At 39.1% G+C, this 22,047-nt stretch overlaps 2 protein-coding genes across 6 annotated transcripts in view; one reads left to right on the forward strand and one right to left on the reverse strand.

The window, feature by feature from the left end:
* The window catches only part of NRG4 (neuregulin 4), a 53,366-nt gene that overhangs the window by 21,061 nt on the left and 10,258 nt on the right, over positions 1-22,047 (reverse strand). The window contains exons 1-4 of one of the 5 annotated variants that reach the window (XM_072871453.1): positions 6,973-7,363; positions 6,350-6,493; positions 3,756-3,840; positions 789-854 (exon numbers count right to left, since the gene is read on the reverse strand). In XM_072871453.1, the coding sequence (XP_072727554.1) occupies positions 789-798 (10 nt within the window). In that variant the 5' untranslated portion in view covers positions 799-854; positions 3,756-3,840; positions 6,350-6,493; positions 6,973-7,363. Of the gene's footprint in view, positions 1-788; positions 855-3,755; positions 3,841-6,349; positions 6,494-6,750; positions 6,773-6,972; positions 7,364-16,385; positions 16,496-22,047 lie in introns of those variants that run through there. The other 4 variants (XR_012043982.1, XM_072871452.1, XM_072871450.1 and 1 more) reach the window with 4 other exon arrangements.
* Positions 6,948-22,047, forward strand: part of TMEM266 (transmembrane protein 266) — an 88,793-nt gene continuing 73,693 nt past the window's right edge. Inside the window, exon 1 of the mRNA XM_072871454.1 lies at positions 6,948-7,146. The gene's annotated coding sequence lies outside the window, so the exon portion shown is untranslated. The remainder of the gene's footprint in view (positions 7,147-22,047) is intronic.

Genomic DNA, 22,047 nt, shown 5'->3' on the forward strand with positions numbered 1-22,047 from the left:
TAAACTCTATCAACATATGTTCTACATAATATAGATATATGTATTTTGATATATCCTTCTGTGTGAGAGCTTAAACAAAAAGAAGTAGGACACAAGTTACTTTTAAAAAAACTGGTATCTTGGTGGGAGGAGAAGTGAAGAGGAATGAAACAAGATTGTTCTTTCTAATGCTAGACTGTGAATACTTAAAACTGGCAGACGTAGTAGCAGCCTCTGAATGCACTGATTCTCAATTATTCTTTTTGAGGACATGCAAGAAAACCTGTCCCTAAACTATCTTGTCTGTTTGCATTTAAACTTTTGTAACCTGACTGTCCTATCTATTAAAAAGAAAAACAAATAAAGGCCAAACACCACCTTAACCCCCAAAGAACCATGCCAGCCTTTATAATCCACATGTTGACTCAGCCGACTTGCCTAGTCCAGAGGCTAAAATACTACAGACGGTCTAATCCTGAAGTCTGCTAAAAGAAAAAAGGGAAGGGGGAGGAGTGGGAAATGTTGACAGAAGATAAAGGGGCTGATGCATGCTTCCTCACTTATAAGCAACTTTGGACTGTATGCTAATCAATCATGAACTGTGAAATATTAGGACTGATCAAAGCAAACATCTCCTTAAGAGAATTTGTACCACTGACTGGTGAACTCTAGTTTGCTGACTAGTAAGTGAAGACAGCCCTATGGAGCAGTTGTGACAATCCCAATGGCAGCTGTCAAAATCAATGCAATTTTAATGAATTCTCATTATATATGTATACACATCCAAGTAAAGACTTGGAAGAAATTACCTGTTCGCATATTATTCCAACAACAATTTTTATTCTTGGTCAGAGGCTATTCTTCTAAAACGGCACCTAAAGACAAACATGTAAATTTAGTGTGTCATTTTTAATCCCAGTGACTTCTTTCCCTGAAGAAATAGCTATTGGAATGCACCTTTCAGTGTTGCTGCTAAAACATTTGTTGTACTTTGACAGTAATATACTGTTATATTATATGTAAGTTCCATTAATTCACAGTTAATTGCAAACATTCAAGTCTGATGTCAAGTCCAGTGAACTCCTAAGGGCAGTACTACAGAGTAAAACCAAATTCACACTACTAAAGCACATTTAAACAATGAATATTTTTTTCAAAGTGCCATGCTTATTCAGAATTGTAATACCTGATGCTTTTAGGCAATCTAAATTACTGTTTCTGGCTAGCAAATTAAATTGGCATTTGTACCTTGAAAGTCAGTGCATACAATTGAACCAGTCCTCAGACTGATAATTACTCTGTCAGGTAAGATCTTGGTGGTGGAATTCTTGCATTTCACAAACAAGAACTTCCCAATATGTAATTTCTCAGAAAGAATGTGTGTGTTTCACTTGAGTGTTTCTCATGTCTGGATGTCAGGTCAAATTAGTAATATAGGCCGTGAATTCAGCAGAATTCAACAAGGTCAACAATTGTTTTTAAAATACGGAATAGAAACTTTCTGCCTGGACAGAAACCAATCTTCACGTGACATTGCTAAAAAGAAACTTATCTGTAGACATGCCAACTTTATAAACATCTAACGTTGCTATATTCTGTTTCCTTGTAAGGTATAGTCAAGATTTACCATACCAAATAGGTTACTGAACAAGCCTAACATGACAGATCTTATTTTTTAATGTTTGCTCTTTTTTTCTTAATTATACTCTAAAGTGTACATGAAGTAAATATTTAAGCAAACTGTCCTATATTGGAAGAAAGATTTTTTCCCATTAAATGATCAAATAAAATAAATTATCAGCTTTACCAGAAATAATTGCCTGTACTTCAGCTTTTAGTAGTAGAAAGGCAACTTTCTGTAGAGGTCCATTTCAAAAGGTATAATGCATTTGTACTTACTGTATAAGCAGACAGTTCTGTTTTTCATAGGACCTCAAATGGCTTCTCTACCTCTTTAAGTGTCTGTCCATACAAGAAAATCTGAAATGGCAGTTCCCTGTGACACTGGGCTGTAACAGCAAGGTCCCCACCCAAAGGCTGTCCTCTTGGGCTGTCTCACAGATACGCTCAACTTCGCTTACTTTGTGTACACAACCAAGTATAATTAACATAGCACGTAGCACAAAGAAACAAACCAACATGATTCACTTCAGAACTAAAATCCTGTTTTTAAAGAAATAAAACATCCTGGAGATGGTTATTTTTAGCAGTCAGGATCTAGATTCTATATGTGCTGTTAAAAAGGCTGCAAATTTACATATAGTGCAATATGGGTGAGGTTACAACAAACATGCATACAGAGGCCAAGTACAGAATAGGGTAACACCCCATTATGCTCACAGAATCACTTGCATATTTTTCTAGGGTTACCAGTACTACAATTTATTGCTGAATTTAAAACCTTCACATAATGTAGTATATATAAATTGCACCATAAAAATATAATATGCAGCAGTCAAAAATCTGATTTAAATTTGTATTATATTGGAGCAAGCAGTCCTTTTTAATTTACTGTCCCTTTTCTCAGAATGTGCCACAAAATTGTGTAATATCCAATAGCTCTCATAACAGAAAATATAAATAGGATATATAACCTAAATTTCAGACTAGCTCCTTTTCCAGATTTAATTAGGATATGGGTCCTTGAACAGACAAAATAACTTGATTTTACTACTGCAAAAAGGAGATCTCGCATCTCCTTTCCTTCATCTTATTGTCAGTATGCATCTCACTATCTCTCTGGTGCTGCTACTGGTTTAAGTTGAACTTTTTCAGGAGATGCTTAAATCCAATGATCCAGCAGAAAATTCCTTAGAGGAAGCTGACAGCTTTCTACTGTATCAGTGTGTTAAATGGACATACTATGCACCTCATCAGCTGTTTGGACTAGGACAATTGTTACATGTACTACAAACTGTTTGTAAGCTGACTGCAGAGAACAAGACAGTTTGAAGAAGGCTATGGGACTACTAGTTGTTTATTTTCAAACTTTGTTGCCTGCATATTCAAGGAAAGACAGGGTGGCAAAGGAAGGGGGTGAAAATACTTCTAAATAATCCAAGAGGATGTGTGTGTATATGCATAATTTTATTAAGTTCTGATAATAAGTATCACAATTTGGATCTAAAGATCACTTTCAAAAGAGATGTTGCTGACAGTATTCACAGTTGTGGCTTTGTTTTTCTAAGACTGAAAAGTAAATCATTAGGAAGTCATGTATTTATATGTAAATGCTTTTCTCTTTGGTGTTTGTTGCACTCTGAACAGGAGTTTAAGTATGTATCAGTGTCCTAAAAAGAATAAATTGGACTCTCTATATCATTAAAAAAGTAACCTGACATATTGTAAAGAAAATGAAATGCTATAGCAGAAATTGTTGCTAAACTCGATTCTAACTTGCTTACATCTATCTGTGCACTGAACCGGTACTAGAAACACAAGAGATCATTTGTGCATCTACCTAACACTTTCTAAACTCAATGTCTTTTTTTAAGACACAGCTGTAGCCTGTGCTCACAGAAACTAAGAATCCAATTCTACGAATGCTCAAATGTTTATCTTGCATGCATCTTGGGAGTTTGTGAAAGATTACTTTGTGTAACAAGTTAGAGTATTTTAATCTGAAATTTAAAATATAGCATATTTTGCTCTGTGCCAGCTTGCTGAAAAAACTTCAGATCAGTTCTACGCTTTTCCCCAAATCTTTGTCATCTAAACTGATATAATAACAATACATTGTTTGAAAGATTACAGTTTATACATTAAAGTTAGGTCACCTGTGTATACTGATATATACTGATACTATTTCAGCCTCTTCAGTTACTTGAAAGTCCTGGGCATCTTTATTTTCGTAGTCTGAATCTGTTAAGAAGGACTTCAGTTTAGGAAAGGATTTAAATCACATGTTTAGTGTTAACCATATCCTGAATTACTAAGTTAAAGCATGTTCAAGTACTTTGCTGAATGAAGCGTGAACTCTATGTGTATGTGTGTGTCACACTGAACGCTGCAAATAGAATGGAAATACTGGGTTACTGTTCGGTAGCAGAGAAACCACAGAACAGTGAGCTACACAAGAAAATTCATGCACTCTCATACTTCTTAGGCACTAAAGCACTAGGGGAAATAATACAATTTTTTCTTTTTTGGGAACTGCTATTGGATTTCTGGACAAATTGAGCACTCGGACACAAAACTGCAATGGGTTCAGCTCTTTAGCTAATATCTATATGTGCTAATATCTGGCCATACTGGAGGCTGGCTGGAAAAAGTCTTTTGAACTCATTAGATTTGTCTTTAAATGAACCTGTGTGCTTTACTCCCCATATACTTAAAACAGAATCCTTATTGCCACTTATTTTTGTGTACTTTTAATGGCTAACTATTCTAAGCATCCATGAGACGCAGTATCTCCAAAAGATGATAACTGGAAGTCTTAATGAGCACAGGCAGATAAAAAGAAAGCACTGAATAATGATTTGGGTTTTGTTTTATGGTTCTTTGCTATCCAAACATTCTTAAAATTAATCTCTATACAAACTCTCCCCAAATTAAAGAAGATCATTTCAGTCACATGGCTATTTCAAATATACATTGTTTGTTCTTTTATATTAAGTTGGACCTTACAGCTGTCTTCAAGAATGGGATTTTACTGCATTAGGTATTCTTTTTTAAAATACAAAAGAGGTAAAATCTCATTCTGCCCCAACACTGAGCTCAAATATTTGTGTCATGAAAACGATGAAAGGAAAAAAATTTAAAAAATGCCCTATCTGCTTAGTAGGCTAATTAAACATAAATTTCCTTCTGAGATGTGTCCTTGACATCTATCAAGCAGTTAGTAGTCTATGCCTCTTATTTTCTCCAAGAGCCAGGAACTGTCCTGAAGTCTAGTTCAAAGGAGTCCGTTTATTTTCTTATCTAGATGATAACTTCTAATACCCTTACCATATGAAGCTCATAACTGACTTTAGCACAGAAAATCATCAGGTATCAGAAAAAAATCCATCAAACTGCCTGAAACAAACGGAGATCTCAATAAGGAAAAATTCAAGGTGAGATATTACAACAAATTTGTATAAGGACAATGTGTTACTCAAATTTACGCACTGAAAGCTTCTTTTAAGATGGGATAGCCACAATGTGAAGGAACTCTCATGAAAGACAGAAGCGAAGGCAGATGCCAATTAGCTCACAAGTCTCAACATGCTTGTGATTGACAGGTGAATTTTTTGAATACAGTTGTTCAAAATTCTTTCCATTACAGTTTTCTGAAATGACAACAAATGACTGAGTCCTCTTAGGAATGCCTACAGAAAAACTTTAGGTTTACATTTTGACTTTATCCACTGAAGTATGTCTAGGATTAATTATATACTAAACCAGTTAGTAAAACTGTTATCATGATGTTGAAATCACAATTTGAGACATTAAGGTAAATTTAAGGGAAAACTTTCAATTCCTAAAATTTCATAAGTAGTTTGCAACCAACTGTAAATTCCCATCTGAAACGCCAGTTCTATTGTATGAGATATTCATATGGAAGCTGGCAAAGCTACATTTCAGTTGAGGCTCCTGTCAAATGTATCTACTTGTAGTCATACTACATATTTGTAATTTTGAGGTAGAGATTCCAGTCTCAAGATTCTGTGTGCTTGTGCGGAGGGGATTAATAAATTTTAGAGGACACTTGCATTAAAAAAACTACTCTCAAGCTTGGAAAAAAAACCCCACAACACTATTCTTTCATTCTGTGTGTATACTGATTTCTTCTATGGCACTTTCGCTCCCAAGTTTCATCCCTAAACTCTCTAAGAAATCAACTGAAATGTAATACAACTTAAAGGTTCTCACTGCGTGATTAATTTTTATTCATATCTCAGTGGTAGATAGAGTGTCCATCGGAATGTCAGCTCTCAATTGTCAGTAATCTCAGATCCAAAAATCAGAACTCAAAAAATCCATATTACAAACTGGCATACAAGGAGACAGTTTAGCACATGGACATTTAATAAAATAGACCAATATCACTTAAATAATTTTGAGACACTCAATAATATATATCATAAGAGTTTAGATATTTTCTTTTACATGGTAGTCATCAGGAAGCTAATGTAACTAGTTGTCATAATACTAATTTTTATTTTTTAAGCTAAACATCATCCAGACAGTAATAACTGATTGCTGCCAATGCCAGCTATTCGACAGCAGCTCAGCATATGGGAGAGAACTGTTAAACCTTGAATTTCAATGTCTTTTTTTTTATTTTGTCCATTTAAAGCATGTTCTTAACCTTGGGGGTTTTTTACTTCATTTTTTTTTCATTTAATTTTGTATTGAGTTAATTTGTTCTACTTAAACCACAGCTTACCACAGCAAATGGGTATTCTTAACTCTGCTGGTGTAATCTTTCTCCGACATGCACAGGACAATCTGCTGAATCAACGTAATCTCTAATCTGCATCGTGTAATCTTGCAGCTGCTCTCTCCGTACGCAGTTATGTAATCCTGGTGTCTAGAAAAGCAAAACAAAACACACGAAGAACAGGCAGAACTTTAAGAATAACCTTGTCAAGGGGCCGGCGCGCCTCACCGGGCGGCTGCCCCGACCAGAAACCAGCCCCCGCCGGCCCCGGGCTGGAGCGGCCCCTCACACCGGGGCCCCCTCACCCCGCGGCCCTTCACACTGGGGATCCCACCTGCCCCCCCCCCCCTCCCCGTCCCGGGGGTCGGCGATCGCGACGCGGCGGATCCTGCCGTGAGGGGACCTACCGGGGGAGGGGGGCGGTGGCTGTGGCGGGGGAGCGGAGCCGCCCCGCCCCGCCCCGCCCCGCCCCGCCCTCTCGCGCCTCACCTCCCCAGCCCGTAGTACTACAGCGCCCGCCGTTCGCCGCCACTATTGGGTCGGCGGCGCCCACGTGACGCGGGGCGAGCACGCGCGCGCGCCCCCTTTAAACCGCCTCCCCCCCTTCCCTTTCCCTCCCGCTAACCGACCTGAGCGACGGCCCGTTGTTTCCTAGGCGACCCGGGAGGAAGGGAGGGCGCGCGCGGGCTCGCGCGCAGGCTATTCCTCCTCCCCCACCCCTCGCTGCTGCCGGTTCCGCGCGAGGCGCGCGCCGGACCGTTGGCAGAGCGGGGCTGCGCGGGTGCTGGCGTTGCGGGCAGCAGGTATGTGCCGTGCCCCGGCGCGGCCGTGCGCGGCGCTGGGCATCCCCCTCCGCCTCCTGGTGCCGCCGTACGCCCTGCCGCCGCGGCGGGCCGCCCCCGGGGCGGGCAGGGCGGCCCGGCGGGGTCCCAGCGCCGCGCTGGCGGGGCCGCGCTGGCGGACGGGACACGGGGAGCCCCTCCGCGGCGGAGAAAGTTTGGCGGCGGGCGCCGCCTCCCGCCAACTCTCCGGCGGCAGGGCCGGTGGGGTCTTAGGGCGCCCAGCCGCGGGCTGGCCTGCGGCGGGGCCGGAGCACCCTCCCGCGGGGTCAGTCAAGCTGCGGGCGGAGCGGGGCGGGCCGGGGGCGGGGGGTGTCTTCAGGCCATGTCCGCCTGTGGTGTGGGGCCCGCGGCCGCGTTGGCGCGTGCTGGTGCGGCGTTACTCCCTCAGGGGAGGGGTCCTTGGGGGGTTACATAGGGCGGGGGGATCTGGGAGCCGGCGGGCCCCCCCGCAGCCCTCTGCCACCGCTTCTCGGCGGCGTCCCCCACAGTCAGACCCCTACGGATCCTGCGCCTCAGGACGGGCGCGGGTTGCCAACTTCTGGCGTGCGGTTCCCGAATACAAATAACCCCAATAATGCCTTAGCGTAAAAGTCGCTTTTATTCTTTGTGTGAAAACTCACCTAACGTGTAATACTGCTGCGATACGGCCACTTGAACAATTTCTTCATTGAGAGTGCTATAAATCGGTAAGATGCTGCAGCTCTTTTTGGAAACCTTCTGTCCTAGACTAGCATTATTGCTTGCCACAGCAAGAAAAGGAACAGTAGTTTCTTTTTTGAAGTCGAAATCCATTTAGACTGCTCTTAACCAGGGAATTTTCAGTTTGCCTTCTGTAAGGATGTAATAACCTTAATAGGCCTTTTTTGTTACATCTATAGAGGTGAAATCTGTAAATTGTGAGGATTGATGTGCTATAACAAGATAGCATGTCACAGTAACTTTACTTAAGGAAAATAGTACATGAGCATGTGTGGTTTCTAAGTTTGTTAGTATGCTGAAGTTAGGAAAAGGATCTGCTAAATGTGTCTCCAGCAGAATTTCTTGGTTCTTACATGTGGGTTTGAGAGCAAACCAACCTACAAGCTCTATATTAAATAGAGCATGTACCTGACACCATTGTAACAGCTGCAAAAGATTGTATATATAAAGGAGTAAAATTAATAATGATGTTAGGGATATTTACAGCTGTGAATGCAATCAGCAGAGAAGCCTCATTTATCTGAACACAGGGCACCTGTCACATTATAGGCACACAGAGTCAGAAACTGCTGTTTTGTGCTGTGACTTGTCAGGATTCCTAGGTTTTTTGTAAGATTTATTACCGGAATTTGTGCAAACAAAGAAGAGTAAGCCACCTGTATGTTTTTAATGTGCTGTGAAGCGTTATTACCTGAACATGGGTTGAGTGGGATGATATGGATACTTAATGGTTTTCTGGTAGTTCCTGTAAAGACGCTGCAAGTTCCTGCAGGACACTTGTAAAAGCGTTGTTAATAGCATGATCATATTAGAGGAGTATTATAAAGTAGACCACTCAATAGTAGCATGTAAGTGCTTTGCAACAAGATATTGTGATTAACATTATGCAGCAATTATCTTGTATGGGAAAAGCTGTTACTTGATCTTGTGAACAATATCTGGTTTGTGAGGCAGTATACTCTGTGCAGAGAACGTAAGGAATACTTCTCATTTACAGAGGATGCTGAATAAGAAGCAAGTAATGTACTGCTTCAGACATGTTATGGATCCTAAACACTGTGAAGAGTATGCTTACTGTCAGTGAAGTGACTTTTTGAGTAAAAAGCCCACATTCCTGAAGCAATGCATATGCATACTCATTCCTGTATGTTTCCGAACAAAGTGGGAGTTTTTGCAGCTCTGTTCTGATGCTACCCATTGGATTGCAAAATTGACATTCCTTTGTTTAGCGTAAGATGGGGTTTTTGCTTGAAGGGTGGAAAGAGGTGCAAGTTGTAAAAAAAGTTACATGTGGTTAGCAGGTAGTAACTGTGCTGAAGACAACAGCGGGCAAAGAGAACATGTATGTATCAGCTATTCTAGCTTCAGAACTGGTAGGTGAGATGAAGATCTTAACTCCAACCAGTTTATGAAAAGGTCAGTAACAAAATTAAGATGTGAACTATGTATGCTTGTGGTGGAACTACTAGCGCAAGCCTGCTGCTCAGCTGAAGTATTTTCAAATTGCAACTGACAGCATAAATGCAGAACATAATGCACAGTGTAGCTGTTTTCCCTATCACTGTGTCTGTTCCCAAAGGTTCATTAGGTGTATGCATGATTACAATTCTGAAGGTGCCCTGTAAAAGATGCATGTAGCTAATTATACTTCCCCTGTCCCAGCCCCAGGTACTGTTGTGCTGTTACTCCAGCTTGGGTTCAGTGGTGACTCCCTGAAACCCTGCTACCTGGCAGCTTGCTATTTCGTCTCTGATGGTCTATACACTGCAGTTTCTGACTCTGCAGTAATATTGCATCATAGATTACTTTTAGCACAGAGGGACAGAACTAGCAAAACTCAGGCTTGATCAAGAGCATGGTTTCAGTGTTATTACATGTGATTACATCCAAATTAGGAGGAGAAACTGCATTGCCCTACGAGATCCTGATAGGACTAAGATTTACCTATAATGTATCAGTATACTTTTGAATTAGTTGCATTACCTGGCAATAGAACAACAATTAACTGAATTGTGTTATGTAGTATAAAACCATCTGCATACTCTAGAAGAGCAACAAATGGGGTGTTATGTTGGTATAGTGGTGCTCAACTCATCTGCTTCCTGAACAATGGGATTACTTAACAGGCAAAATACTTTATCCTTATGAATGCTGCAGAACCAATATTGACATAGGAGAGTGAGCTGGAGTCCTTTCTGCCTCGTGCTATCGTTAAAAGTGTCAGCTAAGTGCTATTTGCAGAATCTTCACTGCTAGTTGATATATGAGAGGAAGACTGTTATTTGATTCCTCCTTTTCCTCTCCTCGCTGGTTCTAGCCTGATACCGTGTGCTGTTGAAACTTGTTTGCCACGCACTTGTTAGGTTTAATAATGTGAGGGGCAAGGCTGGAATCTGCTGTGTTGGAAAATGGGGAGTTTGTGTTTTTTTGACTTGGGAAAAAAATTCCAAACTCTGTCAATACTTTTAGGAGTATTTTTGTAGTGTAGGTGGACATGAGCATACTTGGTGAAATTCCATCTTCAAGAGAAAAATAATAAATGTTCATTTGTTGTCACTGTGGGGTAGAACTTGGCTGTTGTGCGTTCTTTGGCTCTAGAGGCTCCTGCCCAAGGTGAATCAAAAGCTTTTTTTCCACTAAATTCTCAGATGGTGTGGTGAGGGCAGAGGCTGGGTGAAAGACTTCAGTCTCTCTGTCATATTTCAGTCCATCTATGTGCTGGGCTTAGGATTTGGCTTGACAAGAGTGATGTATTAGGGTTTAATTCTTAATTTAGTTATAAGGTCACAATGAGCTCTGTTACAACCATGTAATCCTGTTGAAATCTCTGGTTTTGCATGAGTATAATGAAAGACAGACCTTCTTGTAAACTCAAGTAGCAATGGAGGTTTTCTAATGATACTTTTGTCATTAACTAAGCATTATAAAATGCAATGTTGACTTATTTCTTGCTTTATTCATAATAATATTTTCAGCGTAAAGAGGTTCTCCCTCTGTCTCGCTTTAATTTTATCTTGTCTCGGGTTCAGTGTTGCTTTGATATATTTCAACTGTAAGATTTTTCGTGGCAATTACTATATTTTTCCTTGCATTGTGTAAAGTACCATGTGCACCTATAGCATTACACACATATTAAACTACATTTAAAAATGCAACCAAAATATTTGAACATATCAAGTCAGACAATGTCTGATTTAGAGTTGTGCAGATGTAGTTCTATACAGTGAGCCACCCTGTTCACTGAATGAGCCAATGATTTGCAGGAAAAATAGTATGTGATCTTAACAGTTAGAGAGGATTAATGCAAATGGAGCTTAAGTCATATGCTGTTTTAAATATGATGCTTCCTAATTTTTAAGAGCTTAACTTTCAACCCAAATAACCTTCTTGCAAATTAGTTTCTAACATGGAACCTCCTAGTATTGTGGTTTTAGCTCTTTTTTTTTTTTTGTAAAACAATATTATATCAAGGTATAAACTTCCCTTGTTGACCTTAACAAATCCCTAAGTGGGATTTGAGCCTTCAGTAGTGATTTCTAATTCAGGTAATTGCCTTACTTGGGAAGGTTGTTATTTTGTGAATGAGGAAGAACCTTTGGGGTCTGTGCTTTGTCTAGGGAAACAATGTGTAAAGTCTGACATATTTCATCCTCCTTTCTGCTGTCTGTCCTGCCACTCTGCTTTTTTTGCTTCAGCAACCTGTAAGTGCTCCATAGCACGCTGTCTGCCACTGTTCTGTCAGAGGTGCAAGCTGCCCAGCCATTGTGTACATGGAGTTCATGTCCGTTTGACTTTTTTTTTTCTTTTTGAGAGGCCACCAAATACGTGATTAAAAAAGCAAGCAGGCATAGGAAAACAGTTCAGTTTAACTTAAATGGATTGCCATGAGACAAAGAGCATCTCTGCTATTCCAGGGAACTCTAAAGGCTGCCTGCAAAGAGGCAAGTGTCAGAGCTTCTCCAAAAAGTTGCAAAAGTCTTTGTAGTGGCAAGTGTTATGTGTCTTATACTTAAGTGTGTCTACCAGCTTTTTCCACTAATAGAAAATGAAAATTCATATATAAAAATAACAAAATACAAATTTTATTGAAGTTGGAGAGACTTTTGCTGTTGAATTATTTTAGTATTTTGCCTTAAATACTTTGGTCAAATATATCAAATAATTTCTTATAGAAAAGTACACCATTTGGACTACCAGTCGATTTAGCTGATGGTAGAAATTTAAAGAAGGCTGCTCTTAAAGTGAACTAAAGAGCTCTTGTCTGTAATAATTAAAGTTAAAAACCATCCAGGATGTAAATGTGAGGCATGTTGTGTGTCTCAGCTAGCAAGCAGTCCATAATTTTCTCTGTATATAACAGCTGCCTGGATTTTACAACCCACATTTAGTAAATAATTACATTCTTATCTGGAATGCTAAAATTAGACAGCTTTGAAAACAACTTTTTAATGGGAAAGTGAGATATGGGTCAAGGTTCACATGTTAACTTGCACAAGTGTCTCAAAAAAAAAAAGCAGCCTCAAAGATTTTTCTTGCACATGTTTACTGTTTTTCTTCATCTGTTACCAGCTGCCACCTCCAGAAATCTGAACGCTCTTTTTTTTTTTTCTGTTTGGTCTTAAGGAGAAGGACTTTCTGAGCAGGGAGCAGTAGTGTAATTAAATAGATATGTTTAACTTTGAAAGGTGTTATTTTTAGGACTAGCTCGAAAGGGCAGGTACTCCTTGGAGACATTATAATATGGCCAGATTGTCTGCTCCAACGGAAAGAGCAATGCAAGACTTAGGTAGCATCAAGGTTTACTAAAGTTTTTGACACGTTATCTATGGGCAAAAAGAAATTCAGAGGAGGCTGCAGAGTAGGCACAGCTGCTGAGCCTCTCAGCTCTTGGTGCTGCATTGGAAAAGTGTTGGCTTCCAAAGAGGCTGACCCTATGGAGTGATGTCTTTGTTCTGTTTCCTTCACTTTATTAGGGCCATGGTGATGCTGGTGCTTTTCCCTATGCTTGTACAATGGCTCTTAGGAATGCAACACTGTTGGATGTTGCACAGATATGTACCTGCCTAGCAAGGATTATGCTGGAGACAACAGCTGTTCCGTAGCTGCCCCCTAATCATTGCCATTACTTCCCTGCAATTCAGATGCTAAGGTACAAGGAACAGACAAGTTTGTGTATGCTTCTGGTAAGAAAGGGTGTGTGCATGAATAAATGGGTATACTGCAGAGATATTTGTCTCCCCACTCTCCTTCCTTTTTTTTCTGATTCATATTTGCTCACTTTTCCACCTTTCAGCAAAGGGGAGCATATGGCAGTGTGCTGTCCATCTGGTTGCCACTTACTGTGAAATCATTATGCAGGCAAATTTGGCCCCTTCTTGGATCTCTTATGTAGGTAAAACTGTTAATAGAATGACAGCTGAAGTGTTTATTCTGAACTGTAAATGGGAATTAAGCATGGAGAGCGAACACAAAGGGTGCTTTCTGAATATTTTCAATCTTATCCTACATTAAAAAAATACTTGTGCTATGCTAGTATTTAAAGCAAAAATGATTGGGACCCTCATTGTGCTGTAGACTGTTCAAATAGGGATAAAAGACAAGTCCTTCCCCAGAGGATTTGCAATCTAAATACATTTTAATGAGAACATTGTGAATGGTGATAGATGCTTAGGAAAACCTTAGTTATATAGGTAATACTGTATATATGTCATTAAAAATTCTGTTGATGTTTTTGCATCCTAGCACAAGCTTGTAACAGTCTCTTTAAATGCATAGCAGATAGTAAAATAATTGTTCAGTAGTAGTTTCTTTTTTAAAGTGATTATGTGTGACATTTTTAAGAATCTTTTGTTAATTTAGGTCTTGTGTGTTTTGGGTATATCCAGACACTTCTGTTTGTTTATGTATCAAGGATCAACGCTGGCAAAGAAAAGTCGTATTGCCTTTGGCAGCATGAGCATGTGTACGTTTTTGTTGTCATCAGATGTCACATTACTAATGTTGAAATCATAATAACCTAACTTTCTTCTAGTTATCTAAAGGAGTACCAATGAAAAAACAATTAGGCTATGCTTATACTATAATATTGTGAGATCTTACCAGAAGATAAGAGTACCTCCAAAAGTAATTTTAAAATTCTATTTATTTTATACATATGACAGCTAACTCTCCTACATTGTCTGCTTCGTCAATCGATAGTTTGTTTTTCACGTAGCCACATGGAAAATCCTGTTGTTTTTTTTAAACTGGAAGAGGTGGTTATAAAACCAGAAAGCAAGTGGGAGAAGCAGAAGCAAGTGCAGTTCCCATTATCTGAAACAATCTTTCTTGCTGGTTAGATCAGGGGTCCTCACTTTTGATTGTTAAATGCATACTTATGTAGAACAGTGCTGCAATGATCCCACAGTGATATGAAAATGCTTGTGGACTTGTAAGAATAGTTTTGGCTTTGGGGAGGAGAGTGGCTGGAGTTTGTTCACTGCATTCTTTAAAGTTTTTATTTTGTTTTTAACAGAAGCACAGTCAAGTTTTTAACACAGCATTGGCATTTTTTGCCTTTTTCCCTGCACGAGTCAATTTAAAAGACTGTAGATTGCTTTTTAGAAAGCTTTTGTCCTGTACTGAAACAGGCAATGAGAAGTTCGCTGTAAGTTTTCCAAGAAAACCTGAGTTTGATACTTACTCTGAATGAACTGGTTTTGAACAGATATTCTGTGCATTAGTGTATCTTCTAAGTATTTTAAAATGGAAATCCAACCCTCAGTACACAGCTGTAAAACCAGGCTGACAGTGGGAATACTGAGTAGTTTTGGGGAGAAGGAAATATTTAATGGCTTCTATTACAGTTTCATGACAGCTGTGGCCTATCGGTGATCTATAGCTGAATATCTGTAGTAGTAGTATCACTGAGGACGGCCAGCTCTGCTGTCTGAAACTGAATGGTAGGGTCTGTTAAATCACTGCTGAGCTGCATCTTGCAGTACTTTGGATGGAGCTAATTCTTATGTGAAATGTTGAAAGACTTGTGCTCTGTGGATTTTGTTGTCCTATTCAAAAGGAGAAAAAAAAAACAACCAAAGGCACAGAAAACCCCAAAGGTTTGCTTTTAGCCCCCAAATCAGAGAACTTCAGAGACTAGTTATTGTGTAGTTGCTGAGTTTTTTTAAATACAGTGTTGTATGACTTGTATTGAAGTCTTTTGAAATATATTATTTAAATATTCAGGAGTTTGTTGAAGGATAAATCTGTGGTGGATAACTGTGACATGCTCAGATTTATGGATATCTTTGCCAAACTTGGCTCCCTGCTATTGTTTTCTAATGCGAAAAAGAGGAAGAATTCTTTCAGTAGCCTGCTTCTTGTGAGACAGGAATAACTGATAAGGCAGTTTATGGTCTTAGAAGTTAGGATCAGGTCACCGTAGTGACTTTCGAGACTAATATTAGAAAAAGTTTAGATTTAGTTAAAGATACTAAAGATCTTTAGTTTAAAGGTACCAACCATTTTCTTGCATCTATTCTGCTGTAGAAAAAGTAATTGTTGTGCAGGTAAAATAACATGGTTCTAGCTAAGCAAGAGACTATAACAGTTATCCTGAAGTGCTGCTTTTCAGCTGGTACCCAGGCTTCATATCGTGCCAGAAAGTACAGGAGTTTTGATGTGTAAATTAAGGTATTCTTTGAAATGCTGGGAAGGCCTGGAGTGCCAGGCAAAGGATTCCCTCAACAGCCAGAGGAATAGGAGCTCAGGGACTCTTACAACCCTTTGAATATTGAGCTACATACTGTCCAGTTGTAACGGTGTGTTTTGTTTTTTTAATTACATTATCTTCTGATTAAAAATGCTTGTCAGCAACTCCCTTGTACTCTTCTGAAATTTGGGAGCTATGGAAAGAAACTTGGTTCTTTTTGCTTTAGTGGCTGGATGTTGCACCCAATCTGAATGCACTGTTTCAGTCTGAAGATTAGATAGGCCTGTGGCTTTTGAAGAACTTCTTTCAGTCTGAGATGATTTCCCTTTTTTGGGGGGAAGGGACTGCAGTCAAAGTAGCTGGTAGCCTGCCAAGGCCTGAATACGAAAGCACTGGATACAGTGAACAAGCAAACAAAGACTAATTGGTTATTTGTTTGACACATTTGGAAATGTGGCCAGTTCTTGGAGTGACTAGGTGACTGGCATCAGCTAGTATCTGACTGATATTTGCTGGGTGAAATGCAGTAAGTATATCAAGTGAGAAATGATCTACTTCCTCATCTAAAAACACTGTTAACTAGCACTTTCACAGACTGCCTTGGTGGAGAGATTTCATAAACTGAGTGAACATGTGAACTGAGCTTTCTTCTGCTTCACACCTTCAAATAAGGATTAAGGTACATGGGACAAATTAGGGACAAATTAACTGGAAATACAGTCTTGTACAGTTCATTTCCTCGAGGGAGGACTTAATGCCCTAGTGCCTGTGTATTTCACAGGCTTTAAAAATGACTTTAAAACGTACTCACTTTTTGTTGTTGGCTGTGTGGGTCAGGAGCTTTCTGTGCAGGTAATGTCTCATGTAATGAAATGTATCTTGATTATGATGCTATCATAAAGCAATGCAGAGTGTTTTATCCTGGAATGAAGACAGAAAAAGGGAAGGCCAGTGTTCAAAATATTAAATTATAAAATGGAGAATTTGGTATTGGAGGAAAAACAGGTGGTGGTGGTACTTTCCTTCCCTAGAAGGACATCTGATCTTGAGGCTGTACACTGGTTTTGTTTAAATGGTTTAACAAAGCATTTCAGTCTGAAATAGACTGTTTTTCTATTAGTTTCACTGGGTATATAAAGCATACTGCATGAACAGCATTTGGCAGGAGAAGAACATAATGTATCTGAAACCTTTAATTATATGCTGTAGGCAGCTCTGTCTAGGTCAGAAGACACCATATTATCAAATAACATTATAGGCATTCAGGACTTGCACAGTAGCTTGATTATTCATTGAATAATTGGTCTTTGTTAAGCAGATAATGGTACTGTTTGCATTCAGAGCCTAGGTTTGAAGTATCTGATATAGAATATCTGTATTTTAAATAATCTGTTATCCAGCTGATGTAAGAACTAAATAGAACAGAGTTCAGTAAAAGCTTTTACAACAGCAAAAGCTGCCTATTCTACTGTGCATGTCACACTTCTACTTACTGTATGCTACCAGCAGTTCTGCCAGTGTCTAAGATTTTTTGGTTTATTGAATTTAATTTTGTATGGGTGTTTGTTTGCAGCAACACTGAGGACCATACAGACTGTATTAAAAAACAAAAAATGCCCTGAAGAATAAAGCAGTTTAGAAGCTTCCCAAACTGCTTGAGGGCAGAAAGAGAGGAAAATAAATAGTGAAGGAGAAGTGTATGATTAAGACACAGAAGTAGGAGTTACAAGAGAAATGACATGGCTTTCTCTGTCACACTCTGTACCTTATTTTACTTATCTATAGAAGATAAAATATTTCTACCTTATGAATGATTACTTAGGCTTTTTAATGCTTTAAGATTCCAACGTGGAATAGGAAATTATTGACTGCAGTGTCAATAGCTGATAATTTTTGCAAGTATGTCAGAGTATGATCTAAGGTAAGTTTGCAGGTTCCTCTGGGCACTCACTTATGTAAGCTTGTGCTTGGAGGTAACTACCAGCTTGGTAAAATCCCCAGTTGCTTCAGTACTCTGTTTTAGAAGGGCTGGGGAACAGGTGATGATGAATGGACCTTTTTCCTCTAGATTTCATCCTGCTTAAGACAAGCATCTGATTTTTCTTTTCCCAAGCTGGAGTTTAAAAGAAAAGCAATAAGGTAATAAAATTATTGCCTTAAAGGATGACAACAAGTGATCAAACCCACTCAAAGTAATGGTTTTATTGTATCGAGTGCAGCATACTCAGTTAATGAAAACACATGTTCTATATCTGTGACTGTTTAGCCTGCAGAAGATCAGTCTGCCTTGCAGTAGAGAAGTTGTATTTTCAGTATGAGCTATATACCCATTTGAGCTGTGATCAGCACTCTTTGCCTTCCCTAAGGAGATGGCAGTGATTGTAGCATTTATCATACATAAAGGAATCTGTCTTGCTGTATATAGCTGCCAAAAGACATGTGAAAAATGGGGACAATGAAGGCAGTGTCCATGATCTCAGTAACCTTTCAGACAACAAAACTGATGGTGAACTAAGGAAATCGCATCCCCACTTCTCACCTAAACCCCATATTTAGCCACAGCAATAGTTATGAGTTGGTCTGATTGGTAGCATGTCTGTAAAGGAATCTGCTAGCAGAATATTGTCTGAAATGCTGGTGTACTGGTCTGTGCATGAAGCTGCAAAGAGATGAACCTCCAGGTGAAAACAAATTCTTGTTCACTCTAGAAATTGAGTACACAGATAGAATGCTGTGGCTTACATTACAAATTGCTACTTTAAAATGAAGTGAAATGATGAGCAAGGGTTTGAATTGGTGGTGGTCAAGGAAAAATCCAAATGCATACCAGTGTTTTAATGAGAGCAGGGAGTTCTTCTGGATTATTTAGGTTTGAAAAAACCCCAGAATCTAATGCATGTTCTGCTACCATCAAGCAGCCCTGTGACTGGAGCAGAGACATGAAACCAAGGGCAAAAGTTCCCCTATTTAGGGAAGAAAGGCTGGAGCAGACTGAATTGGCAGAGCACTTTTCCAAGGAAAAACACTGAACATTTGAACTTTGCTTTAGTCCTCTGTGCTTTATAACATGTAGCAAAGATGATGGATTGGTGATTCTTCCAACTTGGCAAAATTAAGGCTGCTTTCTGGGAAATGCAGCAAAACAGCCTCAGAGGCTGCTCTGGGGATGCTTACAGATTTGTGCTCCTATGAGAAGTATCTGCCTTTGCAAGGGAAGGAAAAAGAAAGGACTTGCAAGCCTATATCAAAATAAAAAATGATATATCAAGGTGCTGTACATTACCTGATTTTCACTTCTCTACGGGCGATGAAGCTACATGGTACTTAATTTCTATTGACTTTGCTCATATCAGGCTAAGCATTCTCTTCCTTTCACCCCCAAAGGACTGAACTGTAAGGATTCTTGTGATTTGAGCAAGGAGAGAGATATGTAGCAACAGCTACTGAATCTACATGCTGGACCTAGCTGTTCCCCTTCTTGCCTATCATGGCATTTGGTGTCAATGGCATTCAAGTTGCTAATCGTGAATTTAACATCCAAATGAAAAAATGGATGAAGATATGTGTATGCCCATAGCTAGAGTATGTGTATCCTCTATACAAGCGGTATGACAGTGTTGTATTCAAGCTTAGATTTTTGTCAGTTTTGAGATAGTTTTGTGTTTGTTTTAGTGCATGGATAAATGCATGTTTAAACTAGTCCTCATTTTTTCCCAAAGGTATAGTTCTGCATTTTTATAATAATTTATAACTGAAGGGTTGGAGGAAACCTTTCAGGCATTAGTATTTAATACATTAAGATCTAGTAACACTGGTCACTGTTGCAGTCCATTTGCCTAGAAAATCCTACAAGGTTTTTCCTTAAATAAGCAAGTAAGATCTCTTGCTCTTCCCTGGTTTTGCACAAGTTTTGACACCATATCCACTGAAAAAGTGTGTAGGTCAGGTTAGGAAAAGCATGTTTGCCTTGTGGAATTTTTTGTCATTATCTAGAGTGTATGTATGTACATGTGGAACCTGTAATTTTCATGCCTTCAGAGTTTCTCATTAAGGTCATCCTGCTGCAGAGATTAAGGTTTGATTCATACTTTATACCAAGTTGTCTCCTGTACAACCTCTCATCCCATTGATTTGCTGTGATATTTTTATGCTAACTGTAGCAAAAGTAAAACATGTTTAAGGAGAAATATTTTAATAATTGTAGATGTACTTTTCATCTTTTGGACACAAAAAGGTACAGCAAAAGTGAGAAAAGTCAGCATAATGTGACCAATCATCTCTGTAAGTTGTCGATGGAGCATAGTTTGAGAACATCTGGACAGTAAAATGCACCTCTTGAACTTTCATTGATCGATTCCTTGGGCTGTCAGCCATGAAGTATATTTTTGGATACTTGCAGCAAATCTTACTGCATGTGAAAGAATGCCAAATCCATAGTTTGTCAGCTGCTGTTTTTCAGTAAGTAGGGAAAAAGGATTTTGGTTTGAGTTAAATAGTTAATTTGCTGCTGCATTGCAGACTGCAGTTTGTACAGCTGTACCTGAGTTAGCTTTAAACTAGGCAGCCTGGCAACTAGTATCGAAGTCCAGCTGCAGCAGTGCTAGCTCAGCATGAGCTGCTATAATCCTTCTCTCTAATCCGAAGAGGAAAACTATTGGCCTGGACACAGTAAAGCAATCTTTTCTTTCAGTAAGCCATTTCCTCTGAAAGCAGAGAGGGGAAAAATGTGTGTGTGTTTCATTTTTATGGCTCATGTTTTACCATATTTTTTTACAAGAACAAAGGGAAGCATAGCAATTTAATGGAAAATAAACGCGTTGACTCCTTATTTGGGTGAAAGTTTGATGCATGCTACGATTATGTAAAGCATGGGTATTCCTTGGGACTTTTGAAATGGGGCATGCTCTTGTTGAAAGTGGAGAAATTAGTTCTGCCCTATGAATGTGTGCTCTGTCTGCCATCTGCAGCAGTACACAAGTTAGTGGTAAGATGCTTTAAAAGTATACAACTGCCTGAACTGATCTAAACTCATTGATTGTCTTAGTCCCATAGGAGTCAGAAGTGTTCCACTCTTGGATGAATGTGCACTGTGCTTTGGCCTGCCTGTACTTGGCAGATGATCTTTCTAGCCTTTGGATGCTGCCTAACACTTCTCTCTGAGTATTCTCTGAAGTTCATTATGCTTGATTTGGACACCTGTCTATTTTGTGCTTAGTAGAAGAGTGTTTCTTTATTACCAGCTGTTAAAGAAGGGTAATGTGCATTAAAAATTAATTGTTCATGGAATATTTTTTCAAAAACTTGTTCATCTTTGATTCAAGACAGAAGTTTTCCTGTCCTGAAGCATTCCCTGTTTCTCATGCTAGCTGTCCTTCAATTTTTCCTAAAAGATCCTATCTTCAGTATCATAGTAAGCACGACAGGTCTGGTAAACCAACCTATATTATTAAGCTATGTAGTATATACTTGTTCAAAACTGTGTGATCTTATTACTGCAAGCATTGTCTCAGATTAAGTACTTTGGAGCAGGGTTTATGTCACTTTAAAAAACACCTTTTAAAGTACCTGATGTGTCTCTAAGTAACATGTGAATAACAAAAGTATGAACCAATTTTTCTTGCCCTGAAAGACTGTTCATTTCTAGGACCTTAAAAATCATAGAATTCTAATTGTCATCTTGGTATTTTCCTGTCTCAATCTTGCAGTGAAGTTTGCAGTGGATGCCTTTGACAGCTCTCACTGAGAACAGATGCTTGATACCATCTGAAAGGTTTCTATCCTGTGTTTTTTCAAATGTTGTAAACTCAACAGGTCATGAACTGTCAATTGTCAACATCATATTTGAAATCAGTGTATTGAGAATGAGAAGGGTAAGACAAGAGAATAACAGTTTTATTAAGGACCAGTGTTTCAGAGCTATGAAGATTAGAATTGAATGATCACAAGGTATTGCCTCTTTAAACCCCTTATTGGTCTTTGCAGCAAGCAGTTTGTCTCATTTCTACTGCTTGTTTTTACAGTGTCAAGTGCAGTAAATCTCTGACCTGAGGCCAGAAAAATCTCAATTCCTTGCAGATATTCTTGTTTTATTGGAGAACTTGTATTGATTTTGCAGTCTTTTATATTTCTGATTCAAACAAGACTTTAAAACAATTTTATTTTTGGAGGATTTTATATATGTATTTTAAAAAACACAACAACCGACCCTTACAATACTGGAGGCTTTTCTTTCTATTGGGAAGTGGCATTTTTCACGGACTGAGTGCCAGACCAAAAGTCAGAAACATGAGTTCTAATCCAGACCCTGGCACCTATTTGCTATGTGGTCTTGGACTTTGGGTTTAGTTAGGGAGTATGTACTCATTAGTTTACTTAAATTTTATTGAAAGTGCTAGTCAGTCTGTGGCTGGAGATTGATAAATTACTTAGCAGATAGTGATTGGGTTGGAGGGGTTAGTGCAATGGTGATATAA

Source organism: Ciconia boyciana, chromosome 8, assembly GCF_034638445.1.
Source record: "Ciconia boyciana chromosome 8, ASM3463844v1, whole genome shotgun sequence".
Classification (NCBI taxonomy): domain Eukaryota; kingdom Metazoa; phylum Chordata; class Aves; order Ciconiiformes; family Ciconiidae; genus Ciconia; species Ciconia boyciana.